Here is a 25053-nt window from a genome sequence, read left to right as displayed (position 1 = left end):
CAGTGTATAACCAGGATGTCTGGTAGTGCCATTTGACCTCCAATCATTTGATCAGTGTAAGAGTGCTGTAGCGTGACCCTGGCTTAGTGTTTGGCTGCCTTCCATCAGTCCAAATTGGTAAGGGAAGATACAGAGGTCATGAAACAGGTTTTTGCCTAGTGCATCAATTAGAGCAGTTACATCATTATTACATTAACCTGTAACTACAATGTAACTACATTGATGACCTCACCAATGTTGCTCGTACTCTTTCTCTTTTCAACAGCAATTGCCCGCAGTTAGCTTTTTTACTGTCCACTTAATTTGTTTATAGACTGTGAAGAATGGTTAAGAAGCCTTTCTTAGTCATGGATTCTGGACCAGTAAGCAGTGTTACTCCTATCCTGTCAGGATTCCACAACAACGCAGGAAAACTATTTGTGGTAAGAGACACAAACTAGAGGACCAATGTTCAGCCTAGTATAGTCATGGCTGGAGGGAGGCTGGTGTATGCAGGCGGACAGATAGTGTTACTCATGTGGGAATAATCTGAATCAATTCTCATCGCAGTAATGTCCCCCCATTCTCTCTCTCTCTCTCTCTCTCTCTCTCTCTCTCTCTCTCTCTCTCTCTCTCTCTCTCTCTCTCTCTCTCTCTCACACACACACACACACACACACACACTGTTCCATGTGCACTATTTTTATGCTTCTCGTTCTTAAGTTTTGTTTTTGCATGTTTTATTTTCGGTTTTGCACAGCAGCTTCAAACAGCTGAGAATACAATATTTTTGGTTATGGAAAAGTTATTCCACAGAGTTTTAGATTGTACAAAGATTCTCCACAAAATGACTGCTTGCTTTGTCACATAAACTGAAATTAGGCGAACTATATGAAGTTTTTCATCCAGAAAAGGGTGGAGCGATTTCTGCATATTGTACCTTTAAAGGTCAAAATTGGCTTCTTCCTTTAAAACAATACGAGAAATATGATGTTGATAAGAATTCAAAGCAGCAGAATGTTTTGTCCCTGTTAGCCTGTTTGTGTGCTGTTGAGGCTCATGATTAGTCGATATGAGTTCTGTAAATAACTCTTCTTGGCCTTTAAGGACTAAGTGAACAGGATACAGTTTCATCTACATGCATAGAACATGAAGACTAGCTAGTATTGCATTGCATGAACCATGTTGCAAATTGTTCCTTCTAAACCTCCCCTTTGATAGAGATGTGAGAACAGTCTCATTGTTCATTTGGCAGGACCTCAGTGGGTTCCGAACCATCCTTTGTCCATGTTCAATAATTCTTTACACTTGAAATGTTAGCAAGGACAAATTGACAACAGAGAGGCTAGAAGAGCTACTATCTGGGTCAGAATGAAGGCTGCCTTCATAGTTTGGCCTGCCAATAATATCCTAATTTAGATACAATCGCTGTCATCTCTGTTGTCTGTGTGACGTGCAATCATCAATGTTTAATTTGAATAAGGAAACTGTACATTGGGGAGAGAGTATCAATGAAAGTTCAATCTAGAAACCTATTGTCCTGTGTTTCTAAATACTCTGTTTCTAAATGCTCTCTATGTTTTACACTTAAAGTTTGTTTATGGATTTCCAATCGGGAATATTTAAGAATCATGGTACATTTGACATTTCTGCTCTGATTATCTACATTTTTTAAGCTCCTCTCATTGCAGGGGAGGTTTGTTCAAGAAACATTAAATCTCGCCCCCATCGTAAATCCAATTTTTAAATTACTTTCAAGAATGCCAGAGACAGCATCAACTGACACACATAGAGCCTGAGTATCAGTGAATGTCCCCTACTCAATCTGAAAGACCGTAAATAATACCTTAATGACATAAACCAATCAAGCCCCAGGTCATATGAAACTGATCACTCCAGCCCGGGAGTTAGTCAGTCAGTTGACATCTGTCTTTACTTCCCTCTCCTAGCGTCCAACACAAAATGCCGGGCATGCAACATTGCCCTTCTCACTGAGGACAAGGGCCAGCTCTATTCAGATAATGAAATAGATTGTGCCAAGTGTGTGTGGGTAGGAGGGTTTGTGCTCTGCTCTCACACTGCCTGTCTAAGCTGCGTCACAGCCAGAGGAATAGTACTGCACAAAGGCCCCTTTCTACTGTGGAACTGATTTCTCTTAATAAGTCACTGTAGGAGCTCTTGAGAACAATCTTACCTGCACATGCACTGCATTGTAGTCATATTCATGTCATTTTAGGTTTATGTTATCGGTTGAAAACCTATTTGATTTATATTTGATTTGTGTCGTACACCAATTGGTGCCCAGCCCAGGCTTATTAGACACAATATCAAATCAAATCAAAGTTTATTTGTCACGTGCGCATATATGATGAACAGAGAGTAGCAGTAGCGTATAATAGGGGTTGGCGGGTGGTGGGTGGGACACAATGCAGATAGCCCGGTTAGCCAATGTGCGGGAGCACTGGTTGGTCGGCCCAATTGAGGTAGTATGTACATGAATGTATAGTTAAAGTGACTATGCATATATGATAAACAGAGAGTAGCAGCAGCGTAAAAGAGGGGTTGGGGGGGCACACGATGCAAATAGTCCGGGTAGCCATTTGATTACCTGTTGAGGAATCTTATGGTTTGGGGGTAAAAATGGTTTAGAATGTCCTAGACTTGGCACACCGGTACTGCTTTCCATGCGGTAGTAGAGAGAACAGTCTATGACTGGGTTGACTGGGGTCTTTGACAATTTTTTGGGCCTTCCTCTGACACCGCCTGGTGTAGAGGTCCTGGATGGCAGGCAGCTTAGCCCCAGTTATGAACTGGGCCGTACGCACTACCCTCTGTAGTGCCTTGCGGTCAGAGGCAGAGCAATTGTCGTACCAGTGATGCAACCAGTCAGGATGCTGTCACGTTCCTGACCTATTTATGTTAGTTTTTGTGTGTTAGTTGGTCAGGACGTGAGGTTGGGTGGGCATTCTATGTTATCTGTTTCTATGTTGGTTTCGGTTTGCCTGGTATGGCTCTTGATTAGAGGCAGGTGGTTTGCGTTTGCCTCTAATTAAGAGTCATATTTAGGTAGGGCATTCTCACTGTTTGTTTGTGGGTGATTGTCTCCTGTGTTTGTGTCTGCGCACCACACGGGATTGTTTCGGTTGTATTTCGTTTTGATGTAGTCTGTTTCCTGCTCGTGTGTTCTTCCTGTCGTTATGTAAGTTCCATGTTCAGGTTTCGTCTACGTTGTCCGTTTGTTATTTTGTATCATTTCTAAAGTATAGTTCGTGTCAGTGTTCGTTTTGTTTAATAAATTCATTATGTCATCACACCTCGCTGCGCATTGGTCTACCGATCCTTCTCTCCTCACCTCATCCGAGGATGAGGAGAGCGTCACCCGTTACAGATGCAGTGATGCAACCAGTCAGGATCCTCTCGATGTTGCAGCTGTAGAACCTTTTGAGGATCTGAGGACCCATGCCAAATCTTTTTAGTTTCCTGAGGGGAAATAGGCTTTGTCGTGTCCTCTTCACAACTGTCTTGGTGTGTTTGGACCATTCTAGTTTGTTGTTGATGTGGACATTGAGGAACTTGAAGCTCTCAACCTGCTCCACTACAGCCCCGTCGATGAGAATGGGGCGTGCTCGGTCCTCCTTTTCCTGTAGTCCACAATAATCTCCTTAGTCTTGGTTACGTTGAGGGATAGGTTGTTATTCTGGCACCACCCGGCCAGGTCTCTGACTTCCTCCCTATAGGCTGTCTCGTCGTTGTCGGCGATCAGGCCTACCACTGTTGTGTCGTCTGCAAACCTAATGATGGTGTTGGAGTCGTGCCTGGCCGTGCAGTCGTGGGTGAACAGGGAGTACAGCAGGGGACTGAGCAAGCACCCCTTCGAAGCCCCCGTGTTGAGGATCAGCGTGGCAGATGTGTTGCTACCTACCCTCACCACCTGGGGGCGGCCCGTCAGGAAGTCCAGGATCCAGTTGCAGAGGGAGGTGTTTAGTCCCAGGATCCTTAGCTTAGTGGTGAGCTTTGAGGGTACTATGGTGTTGAACTCTGAGCTGTAATCAATGAATAGTATTCTCACATAAGTGTTCCTTTTGTCCAGGTGGGAAAGGGCAGTGTGGAGTGCAATAGAGATCGCATCACCTGTGGATCTGTTTGGGCGGTATGCAAATTGGAGTGGTGTCACGCCCTGGCCTTAGTATTCTTTGTTTTCTTTATGTTTTTTAGTTAGGCTAGGGTGTGACATGGGGAAGGTATGTGTTTTGTAATGTCTAGGGGTGTTGTATGTGTATGGGGCAGAGTAGAGTAGTGTTGTCTAGTTATGTCTATGGCTGCCTAGATTGGTTCTCAATCAGAGACAGCTGTCATTCATTGTCTCTGATTGGGAGCCATATTTAAGGCGGCCATAGGCAGTAGGCTTTTGTGGGGTGTTGTCTATGTTGAACGTTTGTTGCTTGTCTGTGCACTTACGTTATTTAGCTTCACGGTCGTTTGTTGTTTTTGTTAGTTTGTGTATAGTGTTAGTTTCGTGTTTTTCTCTCTTCCTAAATAAAGAGATGTATTTTGCACACGCTGCGCCTTGGTCCTCTCTCTCTCACGAAGACGATCGTGACAAGTGGGTCTAGGGTTTCTGGGATAATGGTGTTGATGTGAGCCATTACCAACCTTTCAAAGCACCTCATGGCTACGGACGTGAGTGCTACGGGTCTGTAGTCATTTAGGCAGGTTGCCTTTGTGTTCTTGGGCACAGGGACTATGGTGGTCTGCTTGAGACATGTTGGTATTACAGACTCAATCAGAGACATGTTGAAAATCTCAGTGAAGACACCTGCCAGTTGGTCAGCACATGCCCGGAGCACACGTCCTGGTAATCCGTCTGGCCCCGCAGCCTTGTGTATGTTGACCTGTTTAAAGGTCTTACTCACGTCGGCTACGGAGAGCGTGATCACACAGTCGTCCGGAACAGCTGATGCTCTCATGCATGCCTCAGTGTTGCTTGCCTCGAAGTGAGCATAGACGTGATTTAGCTCGTCTGGTAGGCTCATGTCACTGGGCAGCTCGCGGCTGTGCTTTCCTTTGTAGTCTGTAATAGTTTGCAAGCCCTGCCACATAAGACGAGCATCGGAGCTGGTGTAGTACGATTCAATCTTAGCCCTGTATTGACGCTTTGCCTGTTTGATGGTTTGTCGCAGGGCATAGCAGGATTTCTTGTAAGCTTGTTAGAGTCCCGCACCTTGAAAGCTCTACCCTATAGCTCAGTGTGAATGTTGCCTGAAATCCATGGCTTCTGGTTGGGGTATGTACGTACAGTCACTGTGGGGACGACGTCCTCAATGCACTTATTGATAAAGCCAGTGACTGATGTGGTGTACTCCTCAATGCCATCGGAAGAATCCCGGAACATGTTCCAGTCTGTGATAGCAAAACAGTCCTGTAGTTTAGCATCTGCTTCATCTGACCACTTTTTTATAGACCAATCAAGTTCAAGTATGTGTGCACAAAACATGTCGTTTTTTTAACATTAAACAAATGAAATGCATTTAACAATTTAAATGCACAATTAGGCAATGATAACACCTAGTCACATTACACAAACAATACAGTTCTCCTTCTCCCCCAGGCTTTGAGAATAAATTGTTCAATGTCAAAAACTCCCTTTCAGAAAAAGAACTCCAGCCTGTGTCCATTCTGTAGCCAGAAACCTTCAGGGTGAGCACCAAACAGAACATGTCTCAAGTCATCATACAGAGGGCAAGAAAACACAAAATGGACTTCACTTTCTATTTCCCAAAGATCACACTATGCACACAATCTTTCCTCTTCAGGGACTATGTTGAATCTACCTGTCTCTAGTGTCAGAGGGAGTGGGTGGATCTTAGCTGTGCACAAACTGACATTTGACCTATTTGATTGCTGGCATCTGTTATTACAGTGGCTGTTTAGCCTCTAGTTGGTGTGCTTCATGTTGAGAGAGAGCTCTCCAGTCTCCATGTTTCACGACTGTATGTCATGTCCACCCTGCCTCTGTAGGACAGGGCCCAGACTGCCAACCAACCAACGGCCGACAGAGCGAGGGGAGCAGGGCTAAATCATGCAGGACAGACAGGAAATGAAGATTTACAAAGCCTGCTTCCAGCACAGAGATGGAGTTTCTAGTTAACCAAGCACATGGGTAAAACCACATGGCTCAGTCTTTATATTAGAATAATGAGTTTATAGATTTTTGTTTAGTACCACTGTGAGTGGGTGAAAGAGAGGAGAGTGTTGAAGAGGGAGAGAGGGATTGAGAGAGACTGCACTGTTTCTAATGCATGGCTTCAGCCTGTTTGAAGGAGTGCCTTCAGAAGAGGGTCGTTCCTGCTCACCTTGAGTGTTGAGCAGTGACTTGCGTATTATCTCTAGTATTAGTAATTTATCACACCTGGCATGCTAAGATTAGCCATGAGACAATCTCTCAGCACCATGTGACCTAACTAACACAGGCCCTGTTCTTTTTGCTCCCCACTCTCTTTCATTCTCACTGTCTGTCTGACAGCTGCTCAGTTCACACGCTCTGATTTATACACTGTCACATCTCAGCCCTGTCAATCAACACCTGCAGGTCCACAGTATTCCTTGCCTGCCTGGCCTCCACCGAGGGGTATGAAGTGTGGAAACACACCTGTGCGTATAAATTAGATTATATATGTCTTTGGCAGAGTAGCTACCAGTTTGGTAGCTAGAGCAGAACAGTAGCACTGTATAGTATAGCAGAACAGTAGCACTGTATAGTATAGCAGAACAGTAGCACTCTATAGTATAGCAGAACAGTAGCACTCTATAGTATAGCTAGAGCAGAACAGTAGCACTGTATAGTATAGCAGAACAGGAGCACTGTATAGTATAGCAGAACAGTAGCACTGTATAGTATAGCAGAACAGTAGCACTGTATAGTATAGCAGAACAGTAGCACTGTATAGTATAGCAGAACAGTAGCACTGTATAGTATAGCAGAACAGTAGCACTCTATAGTATAGCAGAAAAGTAGCACTGTATAGTATAGCAGAACAGTAGCACTCTATAGTATAGCAGAAAAGTAGCACTGTATAGTATAGCAGAACAGTAGCACTGTATAGTATAGCAGAACAGTAGCACTGTATAGTATAGCAGAACAGTAGCACTGTATAGTATAGCAGAACAGTAGCACTGTATAGTATAGCAGAACAGTAGCACTCTATAGTATAGCAGAACAGTAGCACTGTATAGTATAGCAGAACAGTAGCACTGTATAGTATAGCAGAACAGTAGCACTGTATAGTATAGCAGAACAGGAGCACTGTATAGTATAGCAGAACAGGAGCACTGTATAGTATAGCAGAACAGTAGCACTGTATAGTATAGCAGAACAGTAGCACTGTATAGTATAATTATAACAGAACAGGAGCACTGTATAGTATAGCAGAACAGGAGCACTGTATAGTATAGCAGAACAGTAGCACTGTATAGTATAGCAGAACAGTAGCACTGTATAGTATAACTAGAGCAGAACAGTAGCACTGTATAGTATAGCAGAACAGTAGCACTGTATAGTATAGCATAACAGTAGCACTCTATAGTATAGCAGAACAGTAGCACTGTATAGTATAGCAGAACAGTAGCACTGTATAGTATAGCAGAACAGTAGCACTGTATAGTATAGCAGAACAGGAGCACTGTATAGTATAGCAGAACAGTAGCACTGTATAGTATAGCAGAACAGTAATAGTATAGCTAGAGCAGAACAGTAGCACTGTATAGTATAGCAGAACAGTAGCACTGTATAGTATAGCAGAACAGTAGCACTGTATAGTATAGCAGAACAGTAGCACTGTATAGTATAGCAGAACAGTAGCACTGTATAGTATAGCAGAACAGTAGCACTGTATAGTATAACAGAACAGTAGCACTGTATAGTATAGCAGAACAGTAGCACTCTATAGTATAGCAGAACAGTAGCACTGTATAGTATAGCAGAACAGTAGCACTGTATAGTATAGCAGAACAGTAGCACTGTATAGTATAGCAGAACAGTAGCACTGTATAGTATAGCAGAACAGTAGCACTGTATAGTATAGCAGAACAGTAGCACTGTATAGTATAGCAGAACAGTAGCACTGTATAGTATAGCAGAACAGTAGCACTGTATAGTATAGCAGAACAGTAGCACTCTATAGTATAGCAGAAAAGTAGCACTGTATAGTATAGCAGAACAGTAGCACTGTATAGTATAGCAGAACAGTAGCACTGTATAGTATAGCAGAACAGTAGCACTGTATAGTATAGCAGAACAGTAGCACTGTATAGTATAGCAGAACAGTAGCACTGTATAGTATAGCAGAACAGTAGCACTGTATAGTATAGCAGAACAGTAGCACTGTATAGTATAGCAGAACAGTAGCACTGTATAGTATAGCAGAACAGTAGCACTGTATAGTATAGCAGAACAGTAGCACTGTATAGTATAGCAGAACAGTAGCACTGTATAGTATAGCAGAACAGTAGCACTGTATAGTATAGCAGAACAGTAGCACTGTATAGTATAACTAGAGCAGAACAGTAGCACTGTATAGTATAGCAGAACAGTAGCACTGTATAGTATAGCAGAACAGTAGCACTGTATAGTATAGCAGAACAGTAGCACTGTATAGTATAGCAGAACAGTAGCACTCTATAGTATAGCAGAAAAGTAGCACTGTATAGTATAGCAGAACAGTAGCACTGTATAGTATAGCAGAACAGTAACACTGTATAGTATAGCAGAACAGTAGCACTGTATAGTATAGCAGAACAGTAGCACTGTATAGTATAGCAGAACAGTAGCACTGTATAGTATAGCAGAACAGTAGCACTGTATAGTATAGCAGAACAGTAGCACTGTATAGTATAGCAGAACAGTAGCAATGTATAGTATAACTAGAGCAGAACAGTAGCACTGTATAGTATAGCAGAACAGTAGCACTGTATAGTATAGCAGAACAGTAGCACTGTATAGTATAGCAGAACAGTAGCACTGTATAGTATAACTAGAGCAGAACAGTAGCACTCTATAGTATAGCAGAACAGGAGCACTGTATAGTATAGCAGAACAGTAGCACTGTATAGTATAGCAGAACAGTAGCACTGTATAGTATAGCAGAACAGGAGCACTGTATAGTATAGCAGAACAGTAGCACTGTATAGTATAGCAGAACAGGAGCACTGTATAATATAGCAGAACAGTAGCACTGTATAGTATAGCAGAACAGGAGCACTGTATAGTATAGCAGAACAGTAGCACTGTATAGTATAGCAGAACAGGAGCACTGTATAGTATAGCAGAACAGGAGCACTGTATAGTATAGCAGAACAGTAGCACTCTATAGTATAGCAGAACAGTAGCACTGTATAGTATAGCAGAACAGTAGCACTGTATAGTATAGCAGAACAGTAGCACTGTATAGTATAGCAGAACAGTAGCACTCTATAGTATAGCAGAACAGTAGCACTGTATAGTATAACTAGAGCAGAACAGTAGCACTCTATAGTATAGCAGAACAGGAGCACTGTATAGTATAGCAGAACAGTAGCACTGTATAGTATAGCAGAACAGTAGCACTGTATAGTATAGCAGAACAGTAGCACTGTATAGTATAGCAGAACAGTAGCACTCTATAGTATAGCAGAACAGTAGCACTGTATAGTATAGCAGAACAGTAGCACTGTATAGTATAGCAGAACAGTAGCACTGTATAGTATAGCAGAACAGTAGCACTCTATAGTATAGCAGAACAGTAGCACTCTATAGTATAGCAGAACAGTAGCACTGTATAGTATAGCAGAACAGTAGCACTGTATAGTATAGCTAGAGCAGAACAGTAGCACTGTATAGTATAGCAGAACAGTAGCACTGTATAGTATAGCAGAACAGTATGATTGAGTATTTGCAAGGGGATCATATTCTCTTAGGTTCAGTCCAGTCTAAAGCCTGTTGTTATCATTTTTATAGCGATTTACAGTAGTGAGTGCATACATTTTCATACTGGTCCCCCGTGGGAATCAAACCCACAACCATGGGGTTGCAAGCACCATACTCTACCAACTGAGCAACACGGGTTCTGTTATCAGAGCTCATGTCGTCATTAATAAAGAGCTGTGTGTGATGTGTACCTGGCTGAGTTTTCAGTGAACTACTGTACAGGCATCGCTTTAGTCTCCCTTGGCTTTGGAGATTAAATTACAATGGGAGCAGAGTTTTCCCCAGTGCCAGTGAACTCTTCTTCGTCCAGGATAACACTGTGTGTGTGTGTGTGTGTGTGTGTGTGTGTGTGTGTGTGTGTGTGTGTGTGTGTGTGTGTGTGTGTGTGTGTGTGTGTGTGTGTGTGTGTGTGTGTGTGTGTGTGTGTGTGTGTGTGTGTGTGTGTGCGTGCCTGTGTGTGTGTGTGTGTGTGTGTGCGTGCTTGTGTAATGAAGTAACTGCCAAGTGATCTCGTAGCACAAGCTAATGAAGTGGATTCATTACCTAATGCAGCGGAGTGCTTTCTAAATCAAATTCTAGTCATCACTTTCTCTTCGAGTTTAACTTTCAATTATGATTTACGATGAACTTGTGAATGTACTATGTCTACAATGTTTACAGTACATTAAACTAGTCCAAAGTATTTTCGCAATGTTGATATTTTCTCAATGCCTTTGCTTGAATTGTGTTTATGTATTATGTGTCAGTCCACGTGTATTGTGATATTCATCTGTAATACACAAAATGTAAATAGATTAAAGTCTATAACATGTGATGGCATACGTATCCTTTCAGAAAAAGACATAAGATCCTGTTAGGGTGCCCTATCCAACATTCCTTGTGTATCTTTGTATTTAGTGTGGTCTTTCTGCTCAGAGCCAGAGAGAGAGACAGCCAGAGCTGCACTGCAGTGTGTCTACAGGGACACTAAAACCTCTCCACCTATTCCTGTCCAGATGGTGGCAGCGCGGCCCTCTAAATGCATTTTAACACTGCTGCATGTGTCCTCAGCTCAGAACATGCTGCCTGTGTCGTCACAGCTAGAGTATATGTGGACAAACTAGTCTCAACGCTCAGTAAATGTTTCATATTTGAGAAATGCAAAGATGCAAGTGCTGTTGATCTGTACTCTGTGCAAATTGTTTCCATGTTTCTTGAGCATTGAGAATACACAGTAATCAACTGTAGTGTTGGGTTGACAATATCAGGATTCTTAAGGGGAAAGGGGGATACCTAGTCAGTTGTACATTTACATTTTACATTTAAGTCATTTAGCAGACGCTCTTATCCAGAGCCACTTACAAATTGGAAAGTTCATACATATTCATCCTGGTCCCCCCATGGGAATTGAACCCTGGTCCCCCCGTGGGGGGGGACAACTGAATGCACAACTGAATGTACAACTGAATGCCTTCAACTGAAATGTGTCTTCCGCATTTAACCCAACCCTCTGAATCAGAGAGGTGTGGGGAGCTGGCTTAATCGACATCCACGTCTTGGTCTTGTCTACTTTGAGTTGTCATAGTAACACTCTCATTATGCTCACCACTACCCTGCTATCAAGATGCCAAATACAGCTGAAATTACAGTAGATTTGCTGTAGTTGATAATTACACTGGAATACAGCTGGTGCAGGGGAGAATTCAGCATTGGCTGCAGCTGGGCCTGGAGTGGGCTTGACTGTGCATTTGGACTCATCCCAAACAGCCCCAGAAATACACGGATGGTGTTGAGCACTGCAGTGTGCTGGTGCATTATCTTAATGCAAAGTGATTTATCAAATCAATCGCTCCCTGCCAAAGACTTTTCCTTTCAGTCTCTGCCGTGTAGAGCCGCAGTGCTGTCTGTCTAATAATGACTTATTCGTTAAATACTGAGGCTGAATGCAAATCAACAGATGCATGTCTGTGTGTGTTCTTACAACTCTGCATTGAAACCATTTGTCTCTGACCTAAACTGGGGTTGAGGACACTGTACGATAGACAGTATTTGAGGTATTTTACTGAGTTACTGCTGCAGTTTAGGAGGTTATAGTGTGGATACAGTAGCTCAAGGGTGTGATGGCACTACACTGAGATGTGATATTTGAGCATCTAATGCAACAGGAGGTAAGATGCCTCTCAGTTCAATCTCATTATTTATCCAAACAGGTTGAGGTGATAGCAGTGTGACCCTCCTGGGAGGTGTATTACAGCATGAGAAAACCCTCAATGGAGGTCGCTGAGCATCAAGTTCAGTGTGAGCTGCTTTGCTGCTTCTCTTTCTCCTCTACCACTCTTTATTTATCTTGCATGAGTGCTTCTCCCAAGGGGAAGAGTGCAGGCATATTTTCATTGTGTCTGAGAGTACCACGTGTGCGCATCCATGTGGATGTGAGAGTATTTTTAGCGAGATGTACTGTTGTGTTATGTTTATTTTTTGGGGGGGGGGTGCACTGAACTAGCCTACCCTTGACATTATTTGTGCTCATAGGCTGGAGGGGGGATGGGCTATGGATGAGGTTGTCTCTGAGCTCTGAATCTCAAAGCTCATACGGGAGTGGACAAACTGAATCCATCCTCCCTATGGAACTCATACGCATAAATCCATATTGGATATAGTGGTATTTGTTTATCAGATCAGTGCATGTTTGGTGATCGAGGCTAGCTAAGGACAGTATATACATAGGCATCTGTACCCTGCAGCAGAGTGGCTTTTCTCTGTGTCTTTTAGAAGGTGTCGATGCCTGCTTCACCTCCTCCACCCACTGATCCATTCAGGATACATAATGGCTCTGTTGCTTGGTAAAATCCCCCCTAACGGATGGTGTGTTTCAGTCTATCTTAATACACCTGTTATTACACGTTACAATTCATTATTGTGTGTGTGTGTGTGTGTGTGTGTGTGTGTGTGTGTGTGTGTGTGTGTGTGTCTGTGTCTGTGTGTGTGTGTTTTTGTGTGTAGAGGAGGCTGACATCTGGATGCTGGACGGTGATGATGCTATTTCCCAGACCCAGAACTCCCTGAACCGTGCCTCCCGTCCTGACCACCTGGACATCCTCAGGATCACGCCCCCAGAAGATGACATCATTGGAGATACCCCCTACTACCCTGGACTGGAGTGCACGGTGAGAGCAGCAATACATCATACTTATGTCATGAGTCATGTGACCTGACCAGGAAAAAACTGGCCAAATTGCAAATAGGGCCTAGAGTATTCCCTGGTCAGGTCACATGGTCAGGAACAAATCTGGGCCCTATTTGATACTCTATGAAGGCTACTACACATTCGCAGTAGTTATCATTACGTATCCACTCTCAGAGCAGTGTAGCATGACATTGCTGTTCCCTCATGGCTCCAAGCCAGCGTGTACTCCACTCTACTGAAGAAATGGCGCCGGAAGAAATGGCAGCAGTTTTACGGGCGCCCAACCAATTGTGCTATTATGTGTTTTTTTTTGCGTTATTTGTAATTTATTTTGTACATAATGTTTCTGCCACCGTATCTTACGGCAAAAAAGAGCTTCTGGATATCAGGGCAGCGATCGCTCACCTCGGATTAGACAAAGATTGTTTCTACAACAAAGACGACACACAAGACATTCTCCAAACACCCCACAGGACCGACATCCCCTTTATTCGCAAGAGGAAGCGACGCAGGATCATAGGACAAAGAGCCGGATGCCTGGTTAGGACCCGGAGAAGGCGACTGGGAAAGCTGCCGTTACCGTCAATACTACTCGCCAACGTGCAATCATTGGACAATAATTAGACGAGGTACGATCACGAATATCCTACCAACGGGATATCAAAAACTGTAATATCCTATGTTTTACGGAATCGTGGCTGAATGACGACATGGATATTCAGCTAGCGGGATACACGCTGCACCGGCAAGATAGAACAGCACACTTCGGTAAGACGAGGGGGGAGGTCTGTGCATATTTGTAAACAACAGCTGGTGCACGAAATCTAAGGAAGTCTCTAGATTTGCTCGCCTGAAGTAGAGTATATTGTGATAAATTGCACTGGAACATGTTCCGGGATTCTTCCGATGGCATTGAGGAGTACACCACATCAGTCACTGGCTTTATCAATAAGTGCATCGAGGACGTCGTCCCCACAGTGACTGTACGTACATACCCCAACCAGAAGCCATGGATTACAGGCAACATTTGCACTGAGCTAAAGGGTAGAGCTGCCGCTTTCAAGGTGCGGGACTCCCGGAAGCTTACAAGAAATCCTGCTATGCCCTACAACGAACCATCAAACAAGCAAAGCGTCAATACAGGGCTAAGATTGAATCGTACTACACCAGCTCCGACGCTTGTCTTATGTGGCAGGACTTGCAAACTATTACAGACTACAAAGGGAAGCACAGCCGCGAGCTGCCCAGTGACATGAGCCTACCAGACGAGCTAAATCACTTCTATGCTCGCTTCGAGGCAAGCAACACTGAGGCATGCATGAGAGCATCAGCTGTTCCGGACGACTGTGTGATCACGCTCTCCATAGCCGACGTGAGTAAGACCTTTAAACAGGTCAACATACACAAGGCTGCGGGGCCAGACGGATTACCAGGACGTGTGCTCCAGGCATGTGCTGACCAACTGGCAGGTGTCTTCACTGACATTTTCAACATGTCTCTGATTGAGTCTGTAATACCAACATGTTTCAAGCAGACCACCATGTGCCCAAGAACACAAAGGCAACCTGCCTAAATGACTACAGACCCATAGCACTCACGTCCGTAGCCATGAAGTGCTTTGAAAGGTTGGTAATGGCTCACATCAACACCATTATCCCAGAAACCCTAGACCCACTCCAATTTGCATACCGCCCAAACAGATCCACAGATGATGCAATCTCTATTGCACTCCACAATGACATTTCCCACCTCGACAAAAGGAACACTTATCTGAGAATGCTATTCATTGACAACAGCTCAGCGTTCAACACCATAGTACCCTCAAAGCTCATCACTAAGCTTAGGATCCTGGGACTAAACACCTCCCTCTGCAACTGGATCCTGGACTTCCTGATGGGCCGCCCCCAGGTGGTGAGAGTAGGTAGCAACACATCTGCCACGCTGATACTCAACACTGGAGCTCCACAGGGGTGCGTGCTCAGTCCCCTCCTGCTGTACTCCCTGTTCACACACGACTGCATGGCCAGGCACGACTCCAACACCATCATTACATTTGCAGACGACACAACAGTGGTAGGCCTGATCACAGACAACGACGACACAGCCTATAGGGAGGAGGTCAGAGACCTGGCCGTGTGGTGCCAGAATAACAACCTATCCCTCAACGTAACCAAGACTAAGGAAATTATTGTGGACTACATGAAAAGGAGGACCGAGCACGCAACCATTCTCATCGACGGGGCTGTAGTGGAGCAGGTTGAGAGCTTCAAGTTCCTCAATGTCCACATCAACAACAAACTAGAATGGTCCAAACACACCAAGACAGTCGTGAAGAGGGCACGACAAAGCCTATTCCCCCTCAGGAAACTAAAAAGATTTGGCATGGGTCCTGAGATCCTCAAAAGGTTCTTCAGCTGCAACATCGAGAGCATCCTGACTGGTTGCATCACTGCCTGGTACGGCAATTGCTCGGCCTCTGACCGCAAGGCACTACAGAGAGTAGTGTGTACGGCCCAGTACATCACTGGGGCTAAGCTGCCTGCCATCCAGGACCTCTACACCAAGCGGTGTCAGAGGAAGGCCCAAAAAAATTGCCAAAGACCCCAGCCACCCCATTCATAGACTGTTCTCTCTGCTACCGCATGGCAAACGGTACCGGAGTGCCAAGTCTAGGACAAAAAGGCTTCTCAACAGTTTTTACCCCCAAGCCTGGCTAACCGGACTATCTGCATTGTGTCCCGCCACCCACCACCCGCCGACCCCTCTTTTACACTGCTGCTACTCTCTGTTCATCATATATGCATAGTCACTTTAACCATATCTACATGTACATACTACCTCAATCAGCCTGACTAACCGGTGTCTGTATGTAGCCTCGCTAGTTTTATAGCCTCGCTACTGTATATAGCCTGTCTTTTTACTGTTGTTTTATTTCTTTACCCTCATATTGTTCACCTAACACCTTTTTTGCACTATTGGTTAGAGCCTGTAAGTAAGCATTTCACTGTAAGGTCTACACCTGTTGTATTCGGCACACGTGACAAATAAACTTTGATTTGATTTGATTTGCTTAACCACCTGAATTCCTCCAGTTGCATTAACATTACGAGATCTGGGATGTGGTGCTGTGTACCGTTTACCGTGTACCGTGGCGGTTCCCAGAGCCCAGTACCTACTGTAGCCACTCTGCTAACACCTTCACATTCCACCATTTCTACACTCTTCGAATAAAGGGTTCTAAAATGGTTCTTCAGCTGTCCCCATAAGAGAACCCTTTAAAGAACCCTATTTGGTTCCAGGTAAAACCCTTTTTGGTTCCATGTACAGTCGTGGCCAAATGTTTTTAGAATGACACAAATATGAATTTTCACAAAGTCTGCTGCCTCAGTTAGTATGATGGCAATTTGCATATACTCCAGAATGTTATGAAGAATGATCAGATGAATTGCAATTAATTGCAAAGTCCCTCTTTGCCATGAAAATGGACTGAATCCCCCCAAAAATATTTCCACTGCATTTCAGCCCTGCCACAAGAGGACCAGCTGACATCATGTCAGTGATTCTCTCGTTAACACAGGTGTGAGTGTTGACCAGGACAAGGCTGGAGATCACTCTGTCATGCTGATTGAGTTCGAATAACAGACTGGAAGCTTCAAAAGGAGGGTGGTGCTTGGAATCATTGTTCTTCCTCTGTCAAACAGAGTTACCTGCAAGGAAACACGTGCCGTCATCATTGCTTTGCACAAAAGGGCTTCACAGGCAAGGATATTTCTGCCAGTAAGATTGCACCTAAATCAACCAGTTATCGGATCATCAAGAACTTCAAGGAGAGCGGTTCAATTGTTGTGAGGAAGTCTTCAGGGCGCCCAAAAAAGTCCAGCAAGCGCCAGGGCCGTCTCCTAAAGTCGATTCAGCTGCGGGATCGGGGCACCACCAGTACAGAGCTTGCTCGGGAATAGCAGCAGGCAGATGTGAGTGCATCTGCACGCACAGTGAGGCAAAGACTTTTGGAGGATGGCCTGGTGTCAAGAAGGGCAGCAAAGAAGCCACTTCTCTCCAGGAAAAACATCAGGGACAGACTGATATTCTGCAAAAGGTACAGGGATTGGACTGCTGAGGACTGGGGTAAAGTCATTTTCTCTGATGAATCCCCTTTCCAATTGTTTGGGGCATCCGGAAAAAAACTTTTCCGGAGAAGACAAGGTGAGCGCTACCATCAGTCCTGTGTCATGCCAACAGTAAAGCATCATTCATGTGTGGGGTTGCTTCTCAGCCAAGGGAGTGGGCTCACTCACAATTTTGCCTAAGAACACAGCCATGAATAAAGAATGGTACCAACACATCCTCCAAGAGCAACTTCTCCCAACCATCCAGGAACAGTTTGGTGACGAACAATGCCTTTCCCAGCATGATGGAGCACCTTGCCATAAGGCAAACGTGATAACTAAGTGGCTCGGGGAACAAAACATTGATATTTTGGGTCCATGGCCAGGAAACTCCCCAGACCTTAATCCCATTGAGCTTGTGGTCAACCTCAAGAGGCGGGTGGACAAACAAAAACCCACAAATTCTGACAAACTCCAAGCATTGATTATGCAAGAATGGGCTGCCATCAGTCAGGATGTGGCCCAGAAGTTAATTGACAGCATGCCAGGGCGGATTGCAGAGGTCTTGAAAAAGAAGGGTCAACACTGCAAATATTGACTCTTTTCATCAACTTCATGTAATTGTCAATAATGCCTTTGACACTTATGAAATGCTTGTAATTTACTTCAGTATTCCATAGTAACATCTGACAAAAATATCTAAAGATACTGAAGCAGCGAACTTTGTGGAAATTAATTAATATTAATATTTGTGTCATTCTCAAAACTGTAGAACCCTCTATGATAAGCGTTCTACATGGAAGCCAAAATAGTTCTTCCTGTACACAAAAGGGTTCTACCTGGAACAAAAAGGGTTCATTAATGAGTTATCCTATGGGGGCAGCCCTAGATAGCACATGCTATCTAAGGGTGTAGTGCCCAGTTGTCAAGTCACTGTAAACCATATTAGAGTGGATTGATTGCGTCATGCACAGTATTTAGCTCCCTTTCTCTTAGTGAGTAGAGCTAAGAAGCTCAACTATGTGTTTGCTACAGGCCAGGGCACCTGACTTGTGTGGGTCTGCCAAACACGCTAACAGACATATAAAACCTACTGTTGGTACCGTGTGTCTCAAGGTGTTTTCACTCTGTACTGAAATCAAACACATGGATTCTTCAGAGCTTGCCAAACATCTCTACAGCTGAGCGAGAGATCCCACAAACAAAGTCTACATATTTAATCTACCCAAACACCAGCTGTTTGTCACAGGCAGGGTAGTATTGTCACGTTTCAATGTTTTACCTAGGATGGGACATCTACTGTTAACATGGTGACCTGGTATCTAGTCATCAAATTAAACTAGATTGATTTACCACCACCTCTCACCTGCCAGCACATCTATTATTTGGGGTAAAGTGTCAAGAGAAGGTCATATAAATTGTAACAACTAAACAATTACTGTGCCTGTCTGTCAAGATTCCATCATGCTGTAAGTTAAGCAACAGTAGATTGTTTTGTGTGGTTGTCAGACAGAGTAGCATAGCATAGTGTTATCAACAGCCACTCCTCGATCTCTGTTGCAGCCATCATATCATAACAAAAGTAATCCCTGTTGTGTTTTTCCTCTAGTGGTAGACTGTCTCAGCATAAAGATACCGACAATCTGTGGTGTGGCCTAAGCTGCCATTGTAGTCATGGACTCCATTGGGGTGACTTGTTTTTCTAGTCACGAGTAGTTGTGATCAGTGTGGGATTTGTAAAAGGGCCCTCCTCTAGCTGTCTGTCATTGTGACTCAGCTCCTCTCAGCCCACAGAACAGCGTAAGTCCAGCTGAGACCTGGCTATGCAGTTAGCTGATATATTTACACTGAGTAAATTAAAAGCCAATGCTAATACATAATGGGCCAGGGCGCCTCGCTCCAGGATTGACAGAGAGCCTCTGACTGACAATCTGTGGATTTATTTTAATCCCAGTTAGAGACATTATGTTTAAATACAATAGTATTTTCTAATACATTATACATATGATTATTTAATATCTAATAGATTATTAATGATTACAGATATGTATTATTAATGTCAAACATTTTGTCTTTGAACTCAAACCTCATGTCTGGTTTGGTATGGGGCTCTAAATCACCTTGACAACCATTAGTCATTCTTAATCTTCCTGTGTCTGGAGGAATGCATTGAGGAGTGAACTTTGGCTGCTTAGGCCAAATATGGCCTTACTAGGGCTTTGAGTTCCGTCTGAAAGCTCAATGAACAAGTAGCCCTAATTTCACTAAGTACTTTTCAGGCCTATGTGCTCTGTTTTGTGCTAAAATCTGTCAAGTGCACATTGTGTTCATATAAAGGGGGCATGGTACTTGAAAGATTTTTGAACCCATCGTATTTGAAGCAGTGGGTTTTGTAGACTATAGACAGAGTACAATGTTACTTGTCTGTGTAAACTTACTATAAACTCACTGTACTAGATAACGAATGTGTGTATATGTATGTGTTCAGTTTATGATTTAATGTGAAGACATCTTTAATCTTTTCTAATGACATTCACACTGAGATGAGGGAATCAACCTATTTTCCTCTCAGCAAACTGTAGCAGTGTTAGCCCCTTGGCGTTAGCGGAGCTACTGACGACACAAGATTGCAGTGCTGGAGTGCTGGTCAGGGCTGGGCAGCAGCAGCAGCAGTTCCAGACTGACTAATCACCACAGCTTAAGCTCTGTGCCTTAATAGTATAGAAAGCACTGTCATCTGTAACACTGGGCTGGACCTCCTCCACCGTCCACCTAACCAACCAGGAGATTAGCTAGCTAACTAGCTAGCAGCCCCACTCTGTTTACAATGCATTAAGAAAGGATAGTGCTAAGCAACAGAGAGCTCCAGCTACCTGTGGCTGACATTTTACGGAAGTAAGATGGACTAATCGGACACCTGTTCTGCTTGCCGCCACAGATCCCTCCCAGGCAGGGCAGGGGAGGGAGGGGGGAGGAGGGGCCAGCCCGGGTAGACAAGTGAGGCACATTTTTTTCCAACCTGGAGGCTTTTCTCAGGAACACAGAGCTCTCCTGTACACATACAGACACAGGGAAAGAGGGGAAAGAACCACGCCAGGAGGGCAACTCAGACAGTTGCTCTGAATCAGGTCTCTCTACCTACACATAGAGGGGAAATAGAACCTTCCAGACCACCCTGAAATAACTTTTAAAACTGGTTGTAATGTTTTTCTGAGAAACTGAAAATGAGTTCCTCCTGGATTCCCAGGGAGATTATTCCAGGACATGCTTCCTGCCTCTGAACAGTTTGACTTGACCGGGAAAGTCATTGGAATTTCACTCGGCTTTACATCACTGGAAATGACATTTAACGTACAGAGGAGTCGAGGCTGTTTGTGATTGGCGATAGTGATCTATATGCAACACAGCAGGGTCTTGTGTTGCCATACAGGATTACAGGAGAGCAGGGGTTATACCTGGAGCCCTCCTTGAGAGGTTAAGAGGAGCTAGAGGATTTGTCCTCACAAAGGCCTTTTGTTCACTGGAACCAGTTGAAGTGGAACACAAATTGGCAGGTCGAGGTTCCTCTCAGTGTAGAGATGAGCCTTTTGTGACACCCTGAATGGACACACTGTGCTCGAGTAGCCTCTACCTGCTGGCTAGGAGTTCACTGGCATAAGTACATGCTACATGACAGTTAAAGGTTCTGTGAAAATGGACAGTGTAAGTAATAGCTCTAACGGTCAGGGGAAGCAGCAATCCAGTTCGTTCCGCAATAAGATCTCCACTATGTTTACACGTGGGGACAAGCCTGAGCCTCAGAGGCTGGCGGGAGAGACTGCGGTGCTGACAGCTTTCAGGACCCTGTCTGATGAAGATAACTATCTCACAGGGGTTCATTATCCAAGTGCTCTGGATGTTATCAGTGACGACAGACTTCGAGTGGGGGGAGATGTGAGGGGTAGGTGTGAGGTTCTTCATAATGGAGAGGCCACCTTCCTTGATAAGGAGGACAGGATGGAATCATGGGAGAATGAGTCCAGTAGGAAGAGTAGCTCTGTGACCTCTCCTCCTAACCCAGACCAAGTGTTTGTGTCCGTGGCCGACCCAGATCTGGTCCAGGTCACTAGGGTGGAGATCTGCAGCGACACAGAGATGGAAGATGAGGAGGGGATCCGCAGCCTCAGCCAATCAGACAAGCATGCCTCCCCTGGAATGTCCCTCCCACCTGACGATGACCAGTGGACAGTGAACGATAATAACATTGGTCAGCTGCCACCCGCTGGCCCAGTGAGAGGTGCCATTGATACAGACTTAGAGCTGCCTGTGTTCAAGCCAGAAAGTCTTGTGGAAAGATCCCTCAAAGACACCTCTGTTCTGTACTCTGGAAGGATTATGGGCAGATCTGACAGTGGGACAGATCTTGGTCTCTTCTCCTCCGTCTCCAAACCACAAGTGCCTGGAGACGGCTGCAGCACATACCTATCCACTGATCCCAGGCCTGTGGAGGTGGGTGTGGATGCAGCAGCCATGGGTGCAGAGGGGTCCAGCCATCATCACCACAAAGTAGCCAAAGGCTTCAGCATCAACCAGGAGGTATTGGGCCCTACTGACGTGTGTGCTGGAAACCCTGCAGTGGCTTCACCTCTTAACCTGTCTTTGACCTCTGAACCCCAGACATCGGAGGCAGCAGCAGACAACACTGCCTTGCCGTCAGGACAGCCAGCGGACCAAGATACTGGACAGAGGAAGGAGATATTGTCGGAAAACACTGGAACTGAGGAGCATAGAGAGCATGCTCCCTGCCTCGACTCCCCTTCTGCCCTCTCTGATTCCAGGCCACCTGAAGCAGCAGAGCCATCTTCCCCCAGCCTGGAGGAGCAGCCTGACACGCATGTCCCTGGAAAGTCCCCAGTTGACAGCCAGCCAAGTGCCATTCCTGTCTCTGTCTCGCCCAGGGGCCAAGGCGACATGCCTGCCACTAGGAGGCCCGATACAGATCCGCCCTCCACCACATTGTCTCCCGCCAGGGGCACAGCCTCCTGCCAGGCCCCCTCCTTCGAAATTCCTGCCCTGTTCAGCAGGCTGCGGGTTCTGAAGAAGGGGGCCGTGGGGGAGGAGAGGGAGACAGTGTCTGAGATCAAACAGAGAGACACTGATCTGGCCCTGCTGAGCCTGAAGAAGAGCATCAACAAAATCAAGAACCTCCCTGAGCAGATCACCTCCAGTAGCAGCACGTCCAAGAAATGTCCCGAGCCCAAAACTGTGTCTGAGACCAAGAGTAATCTCTTAGGGCAGATCAGCCAGCTACTCAACCTAGACGGTACCAAGGCCGAGGGCAAGCTAGACCCAGACAGGGACCCAGAGAGGAGGGAGGAGGGGGTGACAGACAAGGGTCCAGAGCACATCCCCATCACCCCACCAGCAGACAGCAGGAAAGCTTCAGACACAACACTTGACACCTTCAAGAGGTCCAAACCTGCTAAAAAGGATACAGAAGAGCCTGTGGATTTAGATGCTGTCAAGGAAAATAACAGAAGTGAAAAGGAGCTGCTGAAATCCATCTGTGAGAGAACCTCCAAGTCTCCTAGCAGCAGTGAGCAAAAAGGTCCAGCAGAGTCTAACGTATGTACTGTTTGTGTCTAACTCAAAGCAGTATTCCGTATGTATGTTGTATTTTAAAGATCGCTATTCATAAAAATAAAAAACTCAGATCACCAAGGTTTTGACATTTATGAATGTAAAGCGATGTTGTATTTTCTTGGGCATATTTAATGCAGACAGGACAAAACCAATATGTTTGTAACTTTAAAGTGATATTATCTCATGGGGTATTAGCTTTGGGGATAGTCTTGATTTGAGATGGTCTCATGTCTTATCACGTGTTGACTTCTCAGTCAGATTGGGCACCGACTGTACTGTAAGCCTTGGAGAGTGTGTACAGTTTCTATGTATGTTCTGTGTTAACTGAGGTATCATCTGCTGTCTTTCCTCCCAGTCTGAGGTCACCTCCCCTGCAGACAGTGAGGACCGGACCCCTGGGCGGCTCCAGGCCATCTGGCCCCCGCCCAAGCCCAAGGATGAGGAGGAGAAGGTGGGGCTGAGGTACACCGAGGCAGGTAAGGACCTGTGCCATCCTGGAGCTTTCCACATACTCTACACCTCTTATGCAATATTATACAATCTCTTGTTGAGAAACACCTGTATGCTGTTATCTGCCTTAACTAAGTCTCACAAGATATGATAATCTACTGATCATGAGTGCCTCCACCCTGTTTTATCCATGGCAGGCACTCTCCTTACTTAACCTGACTGGTTAATCTAATTGAGAGGTGATACAAATAAGTAGTGCAGCCCTGCTGGTGTCTGTATAGCCAGCTGGGCCCAGTGTCAGGGTGTAAGAAAACCCTTTAAATCCTTTTAAAGCAGGAACGCACTGTAACCTTTCCTCCACGGTAATGCTGCTGTATGTTGAGATGTCTGCTAGCATCACAGGGTATAGTGGAGCTTTGGGAGGTAGTTTGGAGATAAGCTGGGGCTGGGCAGCCTGCCACTCTCTCAGCCTGGCTATGCTTCTCTCTCTCTCTCTCTCTCTCTCTCTCTCTCTCTCTCTCTCTCTCTCTCTCTCTCTCTCTCTCTCTCTCTCTCTCTCTGTCTCTCTCTCTCTCTCTCTCTCTCTCTCTCTCTCTCTCTCTCTCTCTCTCTCTCTCTCTCTCTCTCTCTCTCTCTCTCTCTCTCTCTCTCTCTCTCTCTCTCGCTGAAGAAGAATACTCACACAAATAGGGTAAAGGCGCACATGACTCTAAATAGGCTGATCCAACTACATTACAAGGAGATGCTCATTTCTCTTAATGTCTTAGATGTAGAGACATTGTGCAGCCTAGAACCTGCTGTACTGTAGCAGAGACATTATTTGGCAGGTATATCAGGCCATCTCACTGCTCATGGAGTTTGGAAGGCTGAGCAAAGGTCCAAGCTGATAGGTAGCTAGATAAAAACAACAAAGAGCACGTTTATGTGTGTGTGCACATCCATTTCCTGTAGACACACACTCATACTGTTCCACACAGCACCCACACCATTTACCATGAGCCGTAAGCCTACCAATAACTCTTGTGCTTTTACTCTATCAGAATACTAGCCTTGAAACAGCATAATTATTGGTTTGTTCTCACAAATTGCTTGAATACTTTAACCACCAGACATTATACTGTAATATCCCCTTTACAGCAGATTGTTTAGCTCTAATAGCTTTACTGCTGAGGTATCTAACTCGTTCAGACTTCCAGAAGCTATTTATATGGTTCACTGCACAATTAGCTGACATATCTTTATGTGGTTGTCGAATGTCGAAGACATTCTTATTCTCACACACTCTGGCCATATATACGTGATATTACTGTAGTTTACTGTGAGATAATGAGGCAAAGTAAATAAAGCAGTTTTTGAAAATGCCGTATCCTTTACAGTAACAGGAAGGACATTGAAAACAGATTGGTTTAGTTTCCTAAATAAGCTCTTTTAATGGCATACAGTGCATTCGGAAAGTATTCAGACCCCTTGACTTTTTCCACATTTTGTTAAGTTACAGCCTTATTCTAAAATGTATTAAATTGTTTTTTCCCCTCATCAATCTACACACAATACCCCATAATGACAAAGCAAAAACAGGTTTGTAGAACTATTTTCAAATCTATTAAAACAAAAAAACTGAAATATCACATTTACATAAGTATTCAGACCCTCTACTCAGTACTTTGTTGAAGCACCTTTGGCAGTGATTACAGCCTTGAGTCTTCTTGGGTATGACGCTACAAGCTTGGTACACCTATATTTGGGGAGTTTCTCCCATTCTTCTCTGC

General features: G+C 44.7%; 2 protein-coding genes across 3 annotated transcripts in view; both read left to right on the top strand.

The window, feature by feature from the left end:
- Positions 1–25053, top strand: part of LOC129812848 (formin-like) — a 122233-nt gene that overhangs the window by 4730 nt on the left and 92450 nt on the right. For both annotated transcript variants that reach the window (XM_055864776.1, XM_055864777.1), the window contains exons 3-4: positions 12923–13086; positions 23190–23310. In XM_055864776.1, coding sequence (XP_055720751.1) covers positions 12923–13086; positions 23190–23310 — 285 coding nt within the window. The remainder of the gene's footprint in view (positions 1–12922; positions 13087–23189; positions 23311–25053) is intronic.
- LOC129812849 (uncharacterized) lies at positions 19862–23157 on the top strand. The gene has a single exon (XM_055864778.1). It carries the CDS (start codon positions 20882–20884, stop codon positions 22835–22837), a length of 1956 nt encoding a protein of 651 aa, XP_055720753.1. The 5' UTR covers positions 19862–20881; the 3' UTR covers positions 22838–23157.

The sequence above is a fragment of the Salvelinus fontinalis genome, chromosome 16 (assembly GCF_029448725.1).
Source record: "Salvelinus fontinalis isolate EN_2023a chromosome 16, ASM2944872v1, whole genome shotgun sequence".
NCBI classification, from domain to species: domain Eukaryota; kingdom Metazoa; phylum Chordata; class Actinopteri; order Salmoniformes; family Salmonidae; genus Salvelinus; species Salvelinus fontinalis.
This window is presented reverse-complemented; position numbering and strand designations above follow the sequence as displayed.